At 48.6% G+C, this 22,261-nt stretch overlaps 1 protein-coding gene across 1 annotated transcript in view; it reads left to right on the top strand.

Moving 5' to 3' along the window:
- The first annotated feature begins 1,486 nt into the window (after positions 1-1,486).
- LOC137444987 (macrophage mannose receptor 1-like) overlaps positions 1,487-22,261 on the top strand; it is a 61,867-nt gene continuing 41,092 nt past the window's right edge. The window contains exons 1-7 of the mRNA XM_068146368.1: positions 1,487-1,584; positions 4,225-4,626; positions 8,925-9,098; positions 12,184-12,342; positions 15,386-15,499; positions 17,551-17,685; positions 20,121-20,303. Coding sequence (XP_068002469.1) covers positions 1,527-1,584; positions 4,225-4,626; positions 8,925-9,098; positions 12,184-12,342; positions 15,386-15,499; positions 17,551-17,685; positions 20,121-20,303 — 1,225 coding nt within the window. The 5' untranslated portion in view covers positions 1,487-1,526. The remainder of the gene's footprint in view (positions 1,585-4,224; positions 4,627-8,924; positions 9,099-12,183; positions 12,343-15,385; positions 15,500-17,550; positions 17,686-20,120; positions 20,304-22,261) is intronic.

The following is a 22,261-nucleotide window of genomic DNA, read 5'->3' as shown; positions in this document are numbered from 1 at the left end:
ACTTGACCCCCACCTCTCAGCTATTGATAGACATTGATCAGATCCCTCTTAGCCTTCTCTTCTCCAGACTAAACAGCCCCACGGCACTCAGTCTCTCAAGTCCCCTAAGCATCCTCCTGGCTCTCCCTTGGACTCTCTCCAGCAGGTCTGTGTCCCTCTTGAACTAGGCAGCCCAGAACTGGACACAGGATTGCAGCTGTGGTCTCAGCAGGGCAGAGCAGAGGGGCAGCAGAACCTCCCCAGCCCTGCTGGCCACATTTCTCTTGCTGCCCCCCAGGATGCCATTGGCTCTCTTGGCCCCCAGGGCACATTGCTGTCCCATGCAGAACTTGCTGCCCAGCAGCACTCCAAGGTCTTTCTCCCTGGAGCTGCTCTCCAGCAGGGCAGCCTCTAACCTGTCCTGGTGCCTGCTGTTGTTCCTTCCTAGGTGCACGACTCTGCCCTTGTCCTCATTGACCTTCCTGCCTGTGCCCAGCTCTCAGCCTGTCCAGATCTCACTGGATTGCAGCACAGCCTGAAGGCTGTCAGCCACCATCCCTTAGTTTTGTTTCACCAGGAGCTTGCTGAGGGCGCACTCAATCCCCTCAGCCAGGTCATTAACAAAGATATTGAACAAAACTGGGCCCAGTACTGATCCCTGGGGAACACCACTGGCCACAGACCTCCAAGCTGACTCTGTGCCTCTGATCACAACCCTCTGAACTCTGTTGTAGAGCCAGGTTGCAATTCACCTCACAGCCCAAGAAAAATGCAAATTGTTGTCAAAAGGAGCCATTTTCAGGCATCCTTGTGTGCTGGCATCCCAGTTACATTTGTGCAGAAATGAGAGTCAGTGACAACCTCTTTTAGAAGGGAAGAAACTGTGTTCTGCACAGTGAATTTCCCTGGAATCCTCTAAACTTCCACCCATCCACACAGCTGGGTCTGACACGTTCTCCTGATGGGATTTTTCACTGTGGGATTAAGGTGGGAGATTGAAAAGCTGAGGCTGAATTTCTGTCTGGGATTTCACTGCTTCTTTGATACCATGAGCTCCCCACAAGTCTCTTTGGGAGAGACAGCAGGAAAGCACTGAGATATAGAATCAGAGAATCACAGAATGCTCTGGGTTGGAAGGGAGCTCCAAAGCTCATCCACTCCAACCCCCTGCACTCAGCAGGGACATCCTCCACTAGATCAGTTTGCCCAGAGCCCTGTCCAGCCTTACCCTGAGTATCTCCAAGGATGAGGACCCAACCACCCCTCTGGGCAGTCTGCTGTCCCAAGGCAGCGTGGTTTGCCCTCAGGGAGAAGTCCTCCCTTTTTTTGGACAGCAAAATCTGTGCTGTGTGGTCTTGGTGTGTCTGTGGCATGTGACAGAACATTTCCTCATTTGGCACTCAGAGCTTTCTCTCCACCCCACCTCCCCAGCCTTCAAACCCCGAGGAGCAGCACTTGCTGTCATCTCTTCCTCTGCACATCACCACCTGCAGCTCTCATCCCCCAGCTTTGGATGAAGGACAAAGAAGAAAACCTCCTTTACAACTATGTTCTCCAGGTTCTGGCTTGTCCTTTCTCTTGTCCACAGCACTTGGCAGCTGGCAGGTGAGTGCTTCCTTCTTGCCTTCTGTCAAAGTGTCTGCAAAAGTGATTCACAGAATCACCAGGGTTGGAAGTGTCCTCAAGGATCATCTAACTCCAACGTCCTTGCCATGAGCAGGGACACTTTTCACTAGATCAGGTTGCCCAGAGTCACGTTTGTGAGTCTGTGTCAGTGCCTAAGTGTACATTAGTAGTTTGGGGGGGCACTTTCTTGCAGTTTCTTACTCCCCATATATGTGTCACAAACTGATAGCAGCAGGCAAGAGGCTAGGGGGCAGAATCTAACAGGAAAAAACAATTGAGAGAGAAGAAGGAAGCTAAGATGGAATTCAGATGGAATTCTTAGTGGCTTTATTAATATATAGTGGTACTGTCATTTTAATAGTCCCAGGAGAATGGACTTAGAAAAAGAATGACAGGTTTAAATGTATTTATTTCTTTATCATTATAAGTATTATTGAGTTATTATTCATTTTATTATTATTGGTATAGGGTATGGTATTGGTATGGGTGAGGAACTGGCTGGAGGCTGAGCCCAGAGAGTGGTGGTGAATGGTGCCACAGCCAGCTGGCAGCCAGGCACCAGTGGTGTGCCCCAGGGATCAGTGCTGGGCCCCATCCTGTTCAATATCTTTATTGATGATCTGGATGAGGGCATTGAGTCCATCAGCAGTAAATCTGCAGATGACACCAAGCTGGGGGCAGGAGTTGATCTGTTAGAGGTCAGGAGAGCTCTGCAGTGGGACCTTGCCAGGCTGGACAGATGGGCAGAGTCCAAGGGCAGGAGACTGAACACATCTAAGTGCCAGGTTCTGTACATTGGCCACAACAACCCCAGGCAGAGCTACAGGCTGAGGGCAGAGTGGCTGAGAGCAGCCAGGCAGAAAGGCACCTGGGGGTACTGGATGACATCAGCTGAACATGAGCCTGCAGTGTGCCCAGGTGGCCAAGAAGGCCAATGGCATCAAGAAGAGTGTGGCCAGCAGGAGCAGGGAGGTCATTCTACCCTGTGCTCAGCACTGGTTAGGCCACACCTTGAGTCCTGTGTTCAGTTCTGGGCCCTCAGTTCAGGAAAGAGGTTGAGCTGCTGGAAGGTGTCCAGAGAAGGGCAACAAAGCTGGGGAGGGGTCTGGAGCAGCTGAGGGAGCTGGGGGTGTTCAGCCTGGAGAAGGAGGCTGAGGGCAGAGACCTTCTTGCTCTCTCCAACTCCCTGAATGGAGGTTGTAGCCAGGTGGGGGTTGGTCTCTTCTCCTTAATATCAGGTGATAGCATAAGAGGGACCTGTTTTAATGGCCATGGTGGGGTTAAGTTGATGGTTGGACTCAGTGAACTTGGAGGTGTCTCCCAACCCAAACAGTTCTATCATTCTATGACATAGAATGCTTCAGAAGACCTGAATGTTTAAGGTTAAATCCTTTTAGCTTTGTGAGCTGGGAGAGCTCTGAGTAAAGTTGTTATGAGCTCCCTGAGGGTATCTGATGGATTTTTTTACATCCCACATGGTTATTAGAGCAGGCCAGAATAGTTATTGTTCTATGAATCTAAGAGTCTGTTAATCTATGTATCTATTGATGTATGAATCTATGAATCTATGTATCTATGTATCTATGAGTCTATGGATGTATGAATCTATGTATCTGTGGATGTATGAATCTATGAGTCTATGGATATATGAATCTATGGATGTATGAATCTATGTATCTATGAATCTATGAGTCTATGGATGTATGAATCTATGTATCTATGGATGTATGAATCTATGTATCTATGAATCTATGAGTCTATGGATGTATGAATCTATGTATCTGTGGATGTATGAATCTATGAGTCTATGGATATATGAATCTATGGATGTATGAATCTATGTATCTATGAATCTATGAGTCTATGGATGTATGAATCTATGTATCTATGGGTGTATGAATCTATGTATCTATGGATGTATGAATCTATGTATCTATGAATCTATGAGTCTATGGATGTATGAATCTATGTATCTATGAATCTATGAGTCTATGGATGTATGAATCTATGTATCTATGGGTGTATGAATCTATGTATCTATGAATCTATGAGTCTATAGATGTATGAATCTCTGTATCTATGTATCTATGGATGTATGAATCTATGTATCTATGAATCTATGAGTCTATGGATGTATGAATCTATGTATCTATGGATGTATGAATCTATGTATCTATGGGTGTATGAATCTATGTATCTATGGATGTATGAATCTATGTATCTATGAATCTATGAGTCTATAGATGTATGAATCTATGTATCTATGTATCTATGGATGTATGAATCTATGTATCTATGGGTGTGTGAATCTATGTATCTATGAATCTATGAGTCTATGGATGTATGAATCTATGTATCTGTGGATGTATGAATCTATGAGTCTGTGGATGTATGAATCTGTGAGTCTATGGATGTATGAATCTATGTATCTATGTATCTGTGAATCTATGGGTGTATGAATCTATGTATCTGTGAATCTGTGAGTCCATGGATGTATGAATCTATGTATCTATGAATCTGTGAGTCTGTGGATGCATGCCTGGGAAGCAGAGTCCTGTCACACCTGCACTGTTGCTGTGCTCTGCACTAACCATTTCCTGTCTATGTTTTGGTTTGCAGACAGGGAAACGTTTTTAATATACAACCCATTCCACAAGCTCTGCCTGCAGGCATCCATCACTGGGGCAGTCAGAACTGCCACTTGCCATCAAGACAACGAAGCACAGCAATTCAGGTGGATCTCTGACCGTCAGCTTATGAATGTGAGGCTGAGCCTGTGCCTAGGGGTGCCGGCAAAGCAGGACCAGGCTGTGAGCACCCTGTCCCCGTGTAGCCCGAGGAGTGAGCTGCAGTGGTGGGAATGCAGGAATGAAAGCCTTCTTGCAATCCAAGGAGAAGATTTGTTTTTGGAGCCTGGCAGAGAAGAGCATGATCAAGTTTTGTTAAGTGAGGGGTCAAGTGTGAAGAAGAACTGGAAGATCTATGGGCCCAGGGGTGGATTATGTTCCCAGGGATATGAAGGTACAGAAAATTGATGCTTTCATCCTTTGCACTGATTTCTTTGTTTGGATCCTTGCTTCTGATTCCTTCTGTGACCCTCAGAGTTGTAGAAAGTTAGTGAGGGAGTTATCCCAAGATTTAATGTCATGTTTGTGGCCAAGTCTCTATTACCATAGAATCATAGAATCCATAAGGTTGGAAAAGACCTCAAAGATCATCAAGTCCTATATACACACACATATATAAACACACATATATCATAAAAGCATTTTGGTTGGAAAAGACCTTTAAGATCATCCAGTTCAGCCATAATCTAACTCTACGAAGCGTGGTAGAGGAGGAGGAGGCTGAGTGAAGCCCTCCTCAGTTCCTACAACTGCCTGAAAGAAGCTTGTGGTGATGTGGATGTCGATGTCTTCTCCCTACCAGCAAGTGAGAGAGGGAGAGGGAATGGCTTCAGGTTGCACCTGAAGATTGGATATGTAAAGAAATGTCTTCCCTGAAGTTGTTCTCAACCACAGGCACAGGCTGCCCAGGGAGGTGGTTGAATCCCTGGAGGTGTTTGAAGTCACATAGCTGTGCTGCTAAGGGCCATGGTTTAGCACCAGAGGTAGAGAATGGTTGGACTCAATGATCTTAAAGATCTTTCCCCAACTGAAATGATTCTTTGATTCTTGATTTTTAAACTGGGGCTAAGCCATGTCCCTCAGCACCAAATCTCTGCCTCTTGCAAACACCTCCAGGGATGGAGATCACAGTATCACTGTATCACCAAGGTTGGAAGAGACCTCAAAGATCATCAAGTCCAACCTGTCACCACAGACCTCATGACTAGACCATGGCACCAAGTGCCACATCCAATCCCCTCTTGAACCCCTACAGGGATGGGGACTCCACCACCTCCCTGGGCAGCACATTCCAGTGGCTAACAACTCTCTCAGTGAAGAACTTTCTCCTCACCTCCAGCCTAAACCTCCCCTGGCACAGATTGAGACTGTGTCCTCTTGTTCTGGTGCTGGCTGCCTGGGAGAAGAGACCAACCCTTTCCTGGCTACAAGCACCTTTCTGGTAGTTGGAGAGAGCAATGAGGTCACCCCTGAGCCTCCTCTTCTCCAGGCTAAGCAACCCCAGCTCCCTCAGCCTCTCCTCACAGGGCTGTGCTCAAGGCCTCTCCCCAGCCTTGTTGCCCTTCTCTGGACACGATCAAGTGTCTCAATGTCCTTCTTAAACTGAGGGGCCCAGAACTGGACACAGGACTCAAGGTGTGGCCTAACCAATGCAGAGCACAGGGCACAATGACTTCCCTGCTCCTGCTGGCCACACTCTTCCTGATGCAGGCCAGGATGCCGTTGGCCCTCTTGGCCACCTGGGCACACTGCTGGCTCATGTTCAGGCAGCTGTCAATCAGCACCCCCAGGTCCCTCTCTGTTTGGCAGCTCTCAGCCACTCTGACTCCAGCCTGTAGCTCTGCATGGGGTTGCTGTGGCCAAAGTGCAGCCCCTGGCACTTGGACTTGTTGAATGCCATCCTGTTGGCCTCTGCCCATCTGTCCAGTCGGTCGAGGTCCAACCACCTCCCTGGGCAGCCTGTGCCAGTGCTTCAGAACCCTTTCAGGGAAGATGTTTTTTCTGAGACCCAACCTAAACCTTCCCTGGGGCAACTTGGGGCCATTTCCTCTTTTCCTATGACTCATTACTAGGGAGAAGAGAACAAACTCCACCTGGCTCCAAAGCTTCTTTCATCAATATATTTATGTATTGCACTACATGCACAGAGTTTTCCTATAGGTATGAGAGGTTCTTCCAGGTATTAGAGGTTACTACTTTAACTAACAGAAATATTAGATCTACTCTGCAGTCTCTAAATATATATTATAAACTGCTATATTATTACTCTTATACTCTATGCAAACACTCTCTGTAGTCACTATTGCTCACCATCCTGTGCCAATCCTTTGCTAATTAAGAGTATAAACACTGATAAGGGTTTTCTGCAGCAAGGTGCAAATCAAATTCCATCCTGAAGAATGAAGCACCCCATGGGTGGGCTAAGAAATGGCTGTAAGTAGCAGGGTAAGGCAGTGTGCCTTTTGTGCAGTTACCCTTTGTGATCAGCTGGAGGCTGAGTGTCAGGAATGGCTTTCCTACCTCCAGAATCAATGCTCTAAAATTCCCCTCACAGCACGTTTGGAGTATTAAACTCTGAGCCTTGAGTGCTGGAGCTGCTCCGCTGTGTGGGAAACACTGCTGGAGTGAATCCAGAGGAGAGCCACAAATGATTCAAGGGCTATGATCCCTCTGCTATGAGCACAGGCTGAGGGAGCTGGAGTTGTTCAACCTGGAGAAGAGAATCATAGTATCATAGTATCATTCAGGGTTGGAAGGGACCACAAGGATCATCTAGTTCCAACCCCCCTGCCATGGGCAGGGACACCCCACACTAGATCAGCCTGGCCAGAGCCTCATCCAGCCTGGGCTTAAACACCTCCAGGGACAGGGCCCCAACCACCTCCTGGACAACCCATTCCAGGGCTTCACCACTCTCATGGGGAAGAACTTCCTCCTCAACTTCAACCTCCAGCCGGAATCTCCCCACCTCCAGCTTCATTCCATTCCCCCTAGTCCTATCACTCCCTGAGATCCTGAGCAGTCCCTCCCCAGCCTTCCTGTAGGCCTCCTTCAGATCCTGGAAGGCCACAATTAGGTCACCTGGGAGCCTTCTCTTCTCCAGACTGAATCCTATTGGGGCACTTTAGAACTTCCATCCAATACCTGAAGGGATCCTACAGGAAGGCTAGAAAGGCACTTTTCATGAGGGTGTCTAGGGATAGACCAAAGGGGAATGGCTTGAAGCTGAAGGAGAGCAGGGTTAGACTGGAGCTGAGGAAGTTCTTCAGTACAAGGGTGGTGAGACTCTGGAATGGGTTGCCTTGAGTGGATGTGGATGCCTCCTTCCTGGAGGTGTTTAAGGCCAGGTTGGATGAGCAACCAAATCTAGTAGAATGCATCCCTACCCATAGCAGGGATATTGGAGTAGATGATCTCTGAGGTCCCTTCCAGCATGAGTCATTCAGTGATGCTTAGATGGTCACTGGGATGAAAACAGATCTGGCTTCTCTAGCCCAAGAGATTCTGCTTTTGCATGCAACATTTTAGTTCCTCCTCCTGCAGATTTTATAGAAGCCTTAGTATTGTTTAAAAGAACACTAGATTAGGGTAGAGCTCTGCAGCCTCATTCAAGTTTGTAGCAGCACAAATCCAGTTGCAGATCTCATCTATGCAGTGCTGCTTTATGTCAGAGTAGAACTGCTCTAGGACACTTTCAGCAGCTTAGATGTGGAAACAAGAGTGCAGCAGGAAAAGTGTGGCCAGCAGGGCTGGGGAGGTTCTGCTGCCCCTCTGCTCTGCCCTGCTGAGACCACAGCTGCAATCCTGTGTCCAGTTCTGGGCTCCCCAGTTCAAGAGGGACAGATCCTGCTAGAGAGAGTCCAAGGGAGAGCCACAAGGATGATGAAGGGTCTGGAACATCTCTGCTGTGAAGAAAGGCTGAGAGCCCTGGGGCTGTTTAGTCTGGAGAAGAGAAGACTGAGAGAGATTTGATCAATGTCTATCAATAGCTGAGGGCTGGGGGTCAAGTGGAGGGGCCAAGCTCTTGTCAGTAATGAGACAAGGAACAACAGGTACAAGCTTGTAAATAGAGCTGCATTCATGTTTACAGAATCATAGAATGCAAAGGGTTGGAAGGGGCCTCTAGAGGTCATCTAGTCCAACACCCCGCAGTGATCAGCAACATCACTACCTAGATGAGATTGTTCTGAGCCCTATCAAGCCTGACCTCGAATATCTCCAGGGAAGGAGCCTCAACCACGTCCCTGGGGAACCTGTTCCAGTGTTCCACCACCCTCACAGGAAAGTTCCAGTACCCTCACAGTATAAATACGTAAACGAGTGAGTGCCCAGAGGCTGGAGCCAGGCTCTGCTGGGTGCTGCCCAATGCCAGCACAAGGGCAGTGGTGGAAGCTGAAGCAGAGGAAGAATTTTTTCCCTGCAAGGGTGCTGGAGCCCTGGAACAGGCTGCCCAAGGGGGTTGTGCAGTCTCCATCTCTGGAGATAGTCCAAACCCACCTGGATGTGTTGCTGTGTGAGCTGCCCTGGGTGCTCCTGCTCTGGCAGGGGGGTTGGGCTGGATGATCTCTGGAAGTCCCTTCCAGCCCCTAACACTCTGTGATTCATTTGCTTTCAGCTGGTCTGGCAATGTTCCGATGGGGGGTGGGGGTGAATTTCACCCCTCCACACCCATCAATCATTTTGTCTTCTCAGAGACCTTCACACTCCTGGGCAATTCTTTCGGGGCCCCCTGCGTGTTCCCCTTCCTGTACCAGGGGCAGTGGCTGGCGGCGTGCACGGTGGAGGGCCCGGGGGGCGGCCGCCGCTGGTGTGCCACCACCCCCGACTACGACAGCGACCAGCGCTACGGCCTCTGCCCACACACAGGTGAGATTCCTCTGCCCACGCAGAGGTGAGCTGCCTCTGCCCACACACAGCTGAGCTGCCTCTGCCCACGCACAGCTGAGCTGCCTCTGCCCACACACAGCTGAGCTGACTCTGCCCACACACAGCTGAGCTGCCTCTGCCCACACACAGGTGAGCTGCCTCTGCCCACACACACTGAGCTGCTTCTGCCCACACACACTGAGCTGACTCTGCCCACACACAGGTGAGCTGACTCTGCCCACACACACTGAGCTGCTTCTGCCCACACACAGCTGAGCTGCCTCTGCCCACACACAGCTGAGCTATTTCTGACCACGCACAGGTGAGCTGCCTCTGCCCACGCAGAGGTGAGCTGCCTCTGCCCACACACAGCTGAGCTGCCTCTGCCCACACACAGCTGAGCTGCCTCTGCCCACGCACAGCTGAGCTGCTTCTGCCCACACACACTGAGCTGACTCTGCCCACACACAGCTGAGCTGCCTCTGCCCACACACACTGAGCTGCTTCTGCCCACACACACTGAGCTGACTCTGCCCACACACAGCTGAGCTGCCTCTGCCCACACACACTGAGCTGCTTCTGCCCACACACACTGAGCTGACTCTGCCCACACACAGCTGAGCTGACTCTGCCCACACACAGGTGAGCTGCCTCTGCCCACACACACTGAGCTGCTTCTGCCCACACACACTGAGCTGACTCTGCCCACACACAGGTGAGCTGACTCTGCCCACACACACTGAGCTGCTTCTGCCCACACACAGCTGAGCTGCCTCTGCCCACACACAGCTGAGCTGCCTCTGCCCACACACAGCTGAGCTATTTCTGACCACGCACAGGTGAGCTGCCTCTGCCCACACAGAGGTGAGCTGCCTCTGCCCACACACAGCTGAGCTGCCTCTGCCCACACAGAGCTGAGCTGCTTCTGACCACACACAGGTGAGCTGCTTCTGACCACACACAGCTGAGCTATTTCTGACCACGCACAGCTGAGCTGCTTCTGACCACACACAGGTGAGCTGCTTCTGACCACACACAGCTGAGCTATTTCTGACCATGCACAGCTGAGCTGCCTCTGCCCACACACAGCTGAGCTGCCTCTGCCCACACACAGGTGAGCTGCCTCTGCCCACACACAGCTGAGCTGCCTCTGCCCACGCAGCTCCCCCCCAGCCTGCAGACCCTTGCAGTCTCCACCTCCTGCAGCTCTCTGCACCAGCCAATAGCACTTTGCATAGTGGTCTGAGAAGGATGATGGCGGGGCTGGGACATCTCTGCTGTGAAGGAATGCTGAGAGCCCTGGGGCTGTTTGGTCTGGAGAAGAGAAGGCTGAGAGGGATCTGAGCAATGTCCATCAATAGTGAGGGCTGGGGGTCAGGGTGAAGGGGCCAGGCTCTGTTTGGTGGTGCCCAGGGACAGCACAAGGAACAAGAGGTACAAGCTGGAACCCAGGAGGTTCTAGCTCAAGATGAGGAGGAGCTTCTTTGGTGTGAGGGTGCTGGAGGCCTGGAGCAGGCTGCCCAGAGAGGTTGTGGACTCTCCTTCTCTGGAGACTTTCCAAACCCACCTGGACACTGTGATCCTGGGCAACCTGCTGTGGGTGACCCTGCTTTAGCAGGGGGTTGGACTTAATGATGTGCCGCGGTACCTTACAACCCCTACCATGCTGCATGATTCCCACGTGGATGTTACTGATTTAGGTCCTCTTTAGCCCTATTCATACTGCCTGGAAAGCCCACAGGGTGTCTGCCACAACCCTCCATGCAACATATTTTCTATGCTGTCATGGAATCACAGAATCATTTTGGCTGGAAAAGCACTTTCAGCTCATCCAGTCCAGCCATTCTCTAACTCTACCAAGGCTGAGGCTAACCCATGGCCCTCAGCACCACATCTCTGCCTCTGTGAAACACCTCCAGGGATGGGGATTCAACCACCTCCCTGGGCAGCCTGTGCCCGGCTTTGAGAACTCTGTCAGGGAAGAAGTTTCTTGTAACCTCCAACCTAAACGTCCCCTGGTGCTACTTGGGGCCATTTCTTCTTGTCCTATTGTATTGTGCTGGACTGAGCTGGAGTTAATTCTCCTCATGGCATCTCTCTAGTGCTGTGTTTTGCAGCAGTGGTTGATAACACAGCAGAGTTTTGGCTACTGTTGAATAAGTAAGTATCCAGGCTGTGTGCTTTCAGCATTTCCCTGCCCCAAGAGTACATTGAGGGGTGAGCAGGGTCTTGGGAGGGGACACGGCTGAGCCAGCTGACCCAGACTGGCCAAAGAGGTCTTCCATACCACATGAGGTCAGCTCAGGTATAAGAATGAAGTGAAAGAAGGAAGTGGGGGATTCATCCATGGCATCTGTCCTCCCAGGTAACCACCAAGCTTGGAGAGCCCTGCTGCCTGAGACCAACCATCGTCCTGCTGCTGGGCAGTAGAGGCCAACAGCTCTCTCTCTGCTTTGTGCTTCTGTGCTGCCTGTTGCTGTTTGCTTGCTGCTGTTATTAAATTGCTCCTATCCTATTCCTGGCTTCTCTTATATTTTTTCCCCCTCTCCCCCTGTTCACTTAAGAGGGGGAGTGATAGAGTGGCTTTGGTGGGCATCTGGCCTTCAGGCCAGGGCCAAACCACCACACTTATCACTTGTTACAAAGAGACCAACCCCCACCTGGCTTCAGCCTCTTTTCAGGGAGTTCTAGAGAGCAATGAGGTCACCCCTCAGCCTCCTCTTCTCCACACTAAACACCCCTAGGTCCCCCAGCTGCTCCTCCCCAGCCCTGTTCCCCAGACCCTTCCCCTTCTCAGGACCTGCTCCAGCATCTCAGTGTCTTCCTTTTAGGTCTTTCCTGAACATCTCCAATCACTTCCCTCACAGCAGCTCCTGAATTGTGTCTCCTTGTAGAAGAGAAGGCAAGATTTGCCAGCTCTGCCTCTCACTTTGCAGGGCATAGCTTCCTCCTTCCCCATCCTGGTTGTATTATTTCAGTGGCACAGGTGACACTTACTGAGAATGCCAAGCATAATAAGAACCTACAACTCATTCCTTTTATGAGTGAGTTACTATCACCCTTAAAACAATCATCTTCTCCACAGACATAGACAGCACCTGGACTACAGATCCAGCAACAAATACCCACTACCAAATCAACTCTGAAGCAGCTCTCACGTGGCACCAAGCCAGGAAGAGCTGCAGGCAGCAAGGTGCAGAACTGTTGAGTGTCACAGACATCCATGAACAGATACTCCTGAAAGGTAAGGATCTGCTCGGTCCAGCATCATAGCTAAGGACTGCTCACTGTGGCCAGTTTTGGTTAATTGGTATGGGTTTGGCTAATTTAGGCTGGAGGTGAGGAGAAAGTTCTGCCCAGCAAGAGAGATTGGCCACTGGGATGTGCTGCCCAGGGAGGTGGTGGAGTCACCATCCCTGGAGGTGTTCAAAAAGCGATTGGATGTGGCACTTGGAGCCACGTGAATTGTCAGGAGGTGTTAGGCATTAGGTAATAGGTTGGACTTGATCAGCTCTGAGGTGGTTGGTTCTATGATTCTATGATTTAATGTGCAGATGTACGAGTGAGGAAAGAAAACCTTTTAGTATTTGCAAGTTGATATCAACATCACTGCCAGAGCTGAACAGAATTCAAAGTACTGCAGCATCCCACGAGTGGAACAATTTCACTTCCTAGTGAAGAATGTGATTTTATAGCAACACTTTCTCTCTTTTTTCCCCTTTTCTCCCTTTTTCCCCCCATTTTTTCCCCCCTTTTTTCTTCCCTCCCCCCCCATTGGTTTTCCCTCTTTCTTTCCCCCCCTTTTTCCTCCCCCCTTCTTTTCCTTTTATTATTTTTAGTTTTTCTATTTTTCCTTGTTTTCATTTTTCCTTTCCTCATTTTTTCTTTTTTCTTTTTTCTCTTTCCTTTTTCTTTTTACTTTTTCCTTTTTCTTTTTTCCTTTTTCTTTTTTCCAGTTTCTTTTTTCCTTTTTGCTTTTTTCCTTTTTCCATTTTTTTCTTTTTTCCTTTTTTCTTTTTCCTTTTTCTTTTTTCCCCTTTTTTCTTTTTTTCCTTTTTCCTTTTTTCCTTTTTTTCTTTTTTTTTCCTGTTTCTTTTTCCTTTTTCCTTTTCCCTTTTTTCTTTTTTTTCTTTCTTTTTTTTCTTTTTCCTTTTTCTTTTTCCTTTTTCCTTTTTCCTTTTCTTTTTTCTCTTTTCTTTTTCCTTTTTTCTTTTCCCTTTTTCCTTTTTCTTTTTTTTCTTTCTTTTTTCCTTTTTCCATTTTTTCTTCCTTTTTTCCTTTTTTGCTGTTTTCCTTTTTTCTTTTTCCTTTTTTTTCTTTTTCTTTTTCCTTTTTTATTTTTCCTTTTTCTTTTTCCTTTTTTATTTTTCCTTTTTCCTTTTTCCTTTTTCTTTTTCCTTTTTCCTTTTTCCTTTTTTCTTTTTCCTTTTTCTTTTCTTTTTTTCTTTTTTCTTTTTTCTTTTTCTTTTTCTTCATTATTTTTTCTTTTATTCTTTTTCTTTTTTTCTTTTTTTTTCTTTTTCCTATTTTTTCTTTTTTTTTTTTCTTTTCCCTTTTTTCTTTTTTTTTTTCCCCTTTTCATTTTATTTTTTTAATTTTCTTTTTTCCTGTTTCTTTTTTTCCTGTTTCTTCTTTCTTTTTTTCTTTTTTCTTTTTTCTTTTTTAATTTTTTTCTTTTATTTTTTTCAAATTTTTCTTCCCCCCTTTTTTCTTTTTTCTTTTTCTTTTCCTTTTATTATTCTTTCCCCCTATTTTTCCTTTTTAAATGGCTTTCACTTCTTTGCCTTTTCTTCTTTTTCTTTCCTTTTGTTTTTTCCCTAGTTTAAATAGTATCATAGTATCAGTCAGGGTTGGAAGAAACCACAAGGGTCATCTAGTTCCAACCCCCCTGCCATGTGCAGGGACACCCCACACTAGATCAGGCTAGTATAATAGTAGTAAAAATGTGTTTAATAGTAGTCTGAAGTATAGTTTAAATAGTAGTTTAATAGTTTAAATGTATTTAATAGCAGTTTGAAGAGTAGTTTAATAGTAGTTTAATAGTTTAGGTGTATTTAATAGTAGTTTGAATAGTAGGTTAATTGTAGTTTAAATGTGTTTAGTTGTAGTTTAAATGTGTTTAGTAGTAGTTTAAATAGTAGTATAATAGTAGTTTGAATAGTAGTTCAAACAGTAGTGGAATAGCTTTAATGTGTTTAATAGTAGGTTAATCGTAGTTTAAGTGTGGTTAATTGTAATTTAAATGTGGTTAATTGTAGTTTAAATGTGACTAATAGCAGTTTAAAAGTGTTTAAGAGTAGTTTGAATAGTAGGTTGATCGTAGTTTAAATGTGTTTACTGCTAGTTTGGATAGTAGTTTAATAGCACTTTAAATATGTTTAATAGTAGTTTGAATAGCAGTTTAAATGTGTTTAACAGCAGTGTAATAGAAGTGTATTAGCAGTTTGAATAGTAGTTTAGTAGCCACTAAAAGGTGTCTAACAGTAGTTTAAATTTAATAGTAGTTTGAATAGTAGGTTAATAGTAGTTTAAATGTGTTTACTACTAGTTTGAATAGTAGTTTAATAGTACTTTAAATACGTTTAATAGTGGTTTGATAGTTGAATACTAGTTTAATAGCCATTAAAATGTCTACCAGTAGTTTAAATTTAATAGTAGTTTGAATAGTAGGTTGATAGTAGTTTAAAGGTGTTTACTACTACTTTGAATAGTAGTTTAATAGTGCTCTAAATGTGTTTCATAGTAGTTTAATAGTAGTTTGAATAGTAGGTTAATAGTACTTTAAATGTGTAGTTTGAGTAGTACTTTAATAGTGCTTTAAATGTATTTAATAGTAGTTTAATAGTACTTTAAATATGTGTAATAGTAGTTTAAATGTGTTTAATAGTAGTTTAATAGCAGTTTACATGTGTTTAATAGTAGTGTAATAGCAGTTTACATGTGTTTCATAGTAGATCAAATGTGTTTAATAGTAGTTCAAAGATGTTTAACAGCAGATTATGTGAATATGACCTTGTTAAAGTTCTATTCAAGGAGGAACCAAAGGGTGTATGTCCTGTACCTTATATGTGGTGCTGAGGGCCATGGATAATGCTTGGACTTGATGACCTTCAAGGTCCTCCACCCAAAACAATCCAATGATTCTGCAACCCAGTGTATCTCGACATCTAAAGGGATCTGGTGCTAGGCAGTTGAGCACTGCAAGTCTCCTGGAGACATGATTGGAGGCTATTGCTAGTGGAAAAGAATACAATTCTGGAATAATTTCTCTTCTTTTGGTTGATCAGAGCTGACAGAAGACACAGACTCTGCACTGTGGATGGGGCTCAACAGGCTAGACTTGAGGAGTGGCTGGGAGTGGATTGGAGGCAGCCCTCTGCGGTACTTGAACTGGGCTCCAGGTAGCAGTGACTCTGAGGCTGCATTGAGTATACAACCCTCAAACACTCTTTTAACTGCTGCAATCAGCCAGGCACACCAGCAGCTCTGTATTTGAGCCTTGCTTGTTTTAAGTTCTTAAATATCCTTTTATCTTAATATCCTTCTTAAATTGAAGAGCCCAGAACTGAGTCCTGTGTCCAGTTCTGAACTCCTCCGTTTAAGAAGGACATTGAGACACTGGAAGGTGTCCAGAGAAGGGCAACGAGGCTGGGGAGGGGTCTGGAGCACAGCCCTGTGAGGAGAGGCTGAGGGAGCTGGGGTTGCTCAGCCTGGAGAAGAGGAGGCTCAGGGGAGACCTTCTTGCTCTCTCCAACTCCCAGAAGGGAGGTTGTAACCAGGTGGGGGTTGGTCTCTTCTCCCAGGCAAACAGCACCAGAACAAGAGGACACAGTCTCAAGCTGTGCCAGGGGAGGTTTAGGCTGAAGGTGAGGAGAAAGTTCTTCCCAGCAAGAGAGATTGGCCATTGGGATGTGCTGCCCAGGGAGGTGGTGGAGTCACCATCCCTGGAGGTGTTCAAGAGGGGATTGGATGTGGCACTTGGTGCCATGGTTTAGTTTTCAGGAGGTGTTGGGTGACAGGTTGGACTTGATGATCTTTGAGGTCTCTTCCAACCTTATTAATTCTATGAACTTCAGAAAAAGCTCATCTATGTTCATTTCTACAGCAATATCAGGCAAAAACCTTCCCATATGACAAAAATATTTTAGCTCTAAAGTGATGCTGTCTTTGTCCAGAATAGATGGGCTTCCATTTCTTAAAGTAATGGAATTGTCAGCATTGGAAGGGACCTCAAGGCTCAGCCAGCTCCAACACCCCTGCCATGGCCAGGGACACCTCACACTACAGCAGGTTGCTCACAGCCACATCCAGCCTGGCTGCAAACACCTCCAGGCAGGAGGCTTCCACCACCTCCCTGGGCAACCTGTGCCAGGCTCTCACCACCCTCATGGGCAACAACTTCTTCCTCACAGCCAATCTCAATCTCCTCACTTCTACTTTTGTTCCATTCCTCCCAGTCCTATCCCTCCCTGACACCCTCAAAAGTCCCTCCCCAGCTTTCTTGGAGCCCCCTGCAGATCCTGGAAGGCCACAAGGAGCTCTCCTGGGAGCCTTCTCCTCTCCAGACTGCACAACTCCAACTCTCTCAGTCTGTCTCCATAGCAGAGCAGCTCCAGCCCTCTGCTCATCCTGGTGGCCCTTCTCTGGACACCTTCCAGCACCTCCAGATCCTTCCTGGCACAGAGGCTCCAGAACTGGCCCCAGAGCTGCAGCTGTGGTCTCAGCAGAGTGGAGCAGAGGGGCAGAATCCCCTCCCTGGCCCTGCTGGCCACACTTCTCTTGCTGCAGCCCAGGCTCTGCTTGGCTCTCTGGGCTGCAAGTGCTCCCTGCTGGCTCCTCTTGAGCTTCTCCTCCCCCAGCACCCCCAAGGCCTTTTCTTCAGGGCTGCTCTCAAGCCAGTCCCTGCCCAACCTGTATTGGTGCTTGGGATTGCCCTGCCCCAGCTGCAGGACCTTGCCCTTGGTCTTGTTGAACCTTCTGAGGTTGTCCTGGGCCCAGCTCTGCAGCCTGTCCAGGTCCTTCAGATGGATCCTTCCTTCCAGCTGTCAGCAGCACCACACAGCTTGGTGCTGAGGGAGTCTCAGTGGCACTGTCCCTGTCACCAGTGAAGATGTTAAACATGACTGGTCCCAATACTGTCACCTGAGGGACTCCACTTGTCCCTGGCCTCCACTTGGACATGGACCATGGACAGGCACTCTTTGGGTGCAGCAGTTAAGCCAGTTCTGTATCCACTGAGTTGTCCTTCCATCAAACCTGTATTTTATCTGCTTGGAGACCAGGATGTCTCCAGCCACAGAACCATGAGGGGTTAAATGTTCATCTCCACTGAAATGGCCATTCCCAATTTCAGACCCTGAGCACAGCTCCTGCCAAGGCTGGGGAAGATGCTATCCTTGGGGCTTTCAATTGGGGCCAGCAGTTAACTTCTTTTCCTGTGCCTCTCCCAAAGGAAGTCCCTCACCAGAATCTGGAAGACTCTGTGCAGTTTTGAATCCTGAAACAAAAGGCCAATGGCAGAACTGGGAATGTGATCAGAGGCTTGGTTACATCTGTAAGAAGAGAAACTTTACCTTGGCTCCCTCAGGTATGTTGATGTATGTTGAAAATGAAAGGTATCATAGAATCACAGAGTGCCTTAGGTTGGAGAGGACTTTAGCCAGCATGGCAGGGATGCCTCTCAGCTGCACTTGGTTGCCCAAGGCCTCAAACAACCTGGCCTTGAACTCCCTCAGGGAGGGGACATCCACAACCTCTCTGGGCAACTTTTCAGAGTCTCACCACCCTCATATTGAAGAACCTTTTCTTAAGACCCCATCTAAAGCTGGAGTGACTGGAGAGCAGCCAGGCAGAGAGGGACCTGGGGGTGCTGGTTGATGGTAGGCTGAACATGAGCCTGCAGTGTGCCCAGGGGGCCAAGAGAGCCAATGGCATCCTGGCCTGCATCAGGAAGAGTGTGGCCAGCAGGAGCAGGGAGGTCATTCTGCCCCTGTACACTGCACTGGTTAGGCCACACCTTGAGTCCTGTGTCCAGTTCTGGGCTCCTCAGTTTAGGAAGGAGGTTGACTTGCTGGAACAAGTCCAGAGAAGGGCAACAAAATTGGGGAGGGGCTTGGAACACAGCCCTGTGAGGAGAGGCTGGGGGAGCTGGGGTTGCTTAGCCTGGAGAAGAGGAGACTCAGGGGTGACCTTCTTGCTCTCTACAACTACCTTAAGGGAGATTGTAGCCAGATAGAGGTTGGTCTCTTCTCCCAGGCAGCCAGCACCAGAACAAGAGGACACAGTCTCAAGCTGCACCAGGGGAGGTTTAGGCTGGAGGTTAGGAAGAAGTTCTACACAGAGAGAGTGATTTGCCATTGGAATGTGCTGCCCAGGGAGGTGGTGGAGTCACCATCCCTGGAGGTGTTCAGGAGGAGACTTGATGGGGTGCTTGGTGCCATGGGTTAGTTGATTAGGTGGTGTTGGATTGGTTGATGGGTTGGACATGATGATCTTAAGGTCTCTTCCAACCTGGTGTATTCTATGTAATTCTGTGTAATTCTTCCTCATCTTAAACACTAGTCTCTGACTTGCTCAGCATTAACAATGACAAAGATCACCAGGAGAACTTCATTACAAAGAGAAACTATTCATTGCTTATCTGATTTAACTCTTGCAACCACTGCACCCTTCCTGGACTGATCTCCAGTCCCATAACACAGGACAAAAGAAACAGGGAAAAGCAAACAAGTCTGTGTTTGCCTAGTCAGGTCTCCCCCTTGCACACACACTGAGCATGGAAAGGCAGAACAAACCAAAAAGCATTTGGCAGTGGAAGGACGCTGCTGTGAACAGCACAGGGAAGAAACACCAACACAATGCAAAGAGAAAAGATGGGGAAAGAACATCCCCATGGAGCAGGAGAGGCTGGGGAGTGAGCTGTTGGTGAAGGGGGAGAGGACCTGGGGGTCCTGGTGGATGGGAGGTTGACCCTGAGCCAGCCATGTGCTCTGCTGGCCAAGAAGGCCAAGGGCATCCTGGGGGGCATTAGAAGGGCTGTGGGGAGGAGGTCAAAGAGGTTCTCCTCCCCCTCTACTCTGCCCTGCTGAGGCCACAGCTGGAATATTGTGTCCAGTTCTGGGCCCCTCAGCTCAAGAAGGACCTCAGGGAGCTGCTTGAGAGAGTCAGCACAGAGCCACAGAGCTGCTGCAGGCAGTGGAAGATCTTCCTCATGAGGAGAGCCTGAGGGAGCTGAGGGCTCTTAGGCTTGGAGAGGAGGAGCCTGAGGGTGAGCTCCTTGCTGTTGCTCAAGATGTGCAGGGGGAGTGCCCAGAGGCTGGAGCCAGGCTCTGCTGGGTGCTGCCCAATGCCAGCACAAGGGGCAGTGGTGGAAGCTGAGGCAGAGGAAGTGCCATGGAAACAGGAAGGAAATGTTTTTCCCTGTGAGGGTTCTAGAGGCCTGGAGCAGGCTGCCCAGGGGGGGTTGTGGAGTCTCCTTCTCTGGGGATATTCAAAACTCACCTGGATGTGTTCCTGTGTGAGCTGCCCTGGGTGCTCCTGCTCTGGCAGGGGGTTGGCCTGGATGAGCTTTGGAGGTCCCTTCCAGCCCCTCACATTCTGTGAGTCTGTGATTTGAAGTGTATAAAAATTTCCCCCTTGGTGTTTCCCTGTCTGTAGTTCTAGCTGCAGACCTGTTTAGATCAACTGGAGACCTCTACTCTATCAATATACTTTATCTTTGAAAATGTTAGGTGCAGGTAAGATCTGGTTTCTCCTGTCTGACAAACACAGAAGCTGTTGACATTAATGCATCAGTTCATCTCTTACAGACATCTGACTGTATGATAACCTTGACATTTGGTAATGCTTGAAGGGAAAAGCTTTCCTCTTCCAAGGTAAAGGTTGCCAGATTTACCAATTCCTTGCAATGAGAACTCCCAGAGAAGTTTATTTGTGTAGAGCTTCTGCAAAGGAAAAGGTTTTCAGTGTCACTTCCCTTGTTCAGCCTTTGCACCCCTCTGAAAGACCAATCCTTGTTCCTAGGTGACACTGGGGCTGTGACTTGCCCAGATGGATGGGTACCATACACAGAGCACTGTTACAAGATCTTCAGGGAGAACAAAAGATGGGAAGAAGCTCTGAGCTCCTGTCAGAGGGAAAGGAGTCACCTGGCCAGCATCCAGAGCCTTGAGGAGCACAGCTTTATAGTGTCTCGCCTTGGGTACAGTGAGTGTTCCTGGGCTGGGGGTGGCCTTCAGCAGCATGCAAGAAGCACCAGTGAGCTAAACTGAGCCAGAATCACAGAGCATCTTCAGCTGAAAGAGCCCTCCAAGCTCAGCCAGTCCAACCTTTGAGACAGGTGGAGGTGTAAAGTCACCTCCAAACCATGGCCCTAAGCACCAGCTCCACACACTGCTTCAACACCTCCAGGGATGGGGACTCCAGCACTGCCCTGGCCACAACATTCCAAGGCCTCAGAACCCTTCCAGGCAAGAAAGATTTCCTAGCAGCCAGCCTGAACCTCCCCTGGGGCAGCTTGCAAACATTGCCTCTGCTCCTGTGGCTTGACACCAAGGAGCAGAGGCTGTCCCCTCCTCACTGCAACCTCCCTGCAGGGAGCTGCAGAGAGCAAGGAGGTCTCCCTCAGCCTCCTCTTCTCCAGCCTCAACACCCCCAGCTCCCTCAGCCCCTCCTCTAGCCCAGGGGCTCCAGGCCCTTCTCCAGCCTGGCTGCCCTGCTCTGCACAGGCTCCAGCCCCTCAGTGTCCTTCCTGCAGGGAGGGCCCAGAGCTGAACACAGCACTCCAGGGGTGGCCTCCCCAGTGCTGAGCACAGGGGGATGATCCCCTCCCTGGCCCTGCTGCCCACCCTGCTCCTGACCCAGGCCAGGATGCCTTTGGCTTTCTTGGCCCCCTGGGCACTGCTGTGTAGCAGTTTTATTAACAGGGAACACTGCAGCCAGACAGGCAAGGAGCCAGAGGCTGGGTGGTGTTAGGGGGAGAGGTGCCTGCCTTTGTGCTTCAAACCACATGGCACCTCCTGTGCTGTAAGTTGCAGGCTTACCCAAAGAGCTTGTCTTGTGCTTTGCTTTGCACAGGGGCAGAAGAACATCAGTCATCCCACTGAGAAGGTTCCTTAGGGATAGCTCTTTATGGAAAAACCTATTGGTGCTGCTCCTGGTGCATGTGGGCAGCCTGCAGGGTGGCTGTAGATCATTCTCTGCATCTTGTGTGCAGCCAGCACCCAGATCAGCAAGGCCACAGCTCTCTGCAGAAGCAGCAGCACAGGAAAGAAATGTTTAGCACTGCCAGCCAGAAAAGGTAACAGAGTGGTGTCCAGGCAGCCAGCTGTGCCTGGGCTGCCTAAGGACCCCAGCCAGGTCACAGGCTCTGACCACTGTTGTCTCACCATGGCTTACTAATCACCCTGGCAGAAATGTGAGGACTCTGTAGACCTGGGGACACTTTTTGTGTCTGGGAACTGTTGGCTCCTTTGGTTTTGAAGCTTAGAGGCAGTGAAAGCCTTAATTAACTGTTGAGAAAATGAAAGACATTCAAGACAAGTAACTCTCTTTGGAATGAGCAATTTAGCTACTCAGAGGCCACCAACACACAGAGGTGATTTTATTTTCTTATGCTTTTTTATTCTGGCATCATAGCTCACTTGAGTGACTGCTGAAGGAATTGTGGATACTCTTGCCTTGCCTTGCCTTGCCTTGCCTTGCCTTGCCTTGCCTTGCCTTGCCTTGCCTTGCCTTGCCTTCCCTTCCCTTCCCTTCCCTTCCCTTCCCTTCCCTTCCCTTCCCTTCCCTTCCCTTCCCTTTCTCCCTTCCCTTCCCTTTCTCCCTTCCCTTCCCTTTCTCCCTTCCCTTCCCTTTCTCCCTTCCCTTCCCTTTCTCCCTTCCCTTCCCTTTCTCCCTTCCCTTCCCTTTCTCCCTTCCCTTCCCTTTCTCCCTTCCCTTCCCTTTCTCCCTTCCCTTCCCTTTCTCCCTTCCCTTCCCTTTCTCCCTTCCCTTCCCTTTCTCCCTTCCCTTCCCTTTCTCCCTTCCCTTCCCTTCCTCCCTTCCCTTCCCTTCCTCCCTTCCCTTCCCTTCCTCCCTTCCCTTCCCTTTCTCCCTTCCCTTCCCTTTCTCCCTTCCCTTCCCTTTCTCCCTTCCCTTCCCTTTCTCCCTTCCCTTCCCTTTCT

This window comes from Melanerpes formicivorus, unplaced genomic scaffold (genome assembly GCF_026170545.1).
Source record: "Melanerpes formicivorus ecotype bairdi unplaced genomic scaffold, bMelFor1.0.p_v2 SCAF_13, whole genome shotgun sequence".
In the NCBI taxonomy this organism is placed as follows: domain Eukaryota; kingdom Metazoa; phylum Chordata; class Aves; order Piciformes; family Picidae; genus Melanerpes; species Melanerpes formicivorus.
Note: the sequence above shows the minus strand (reverse complement) of the source record. Positions and strands in the feature narration are given on the sequence as shown.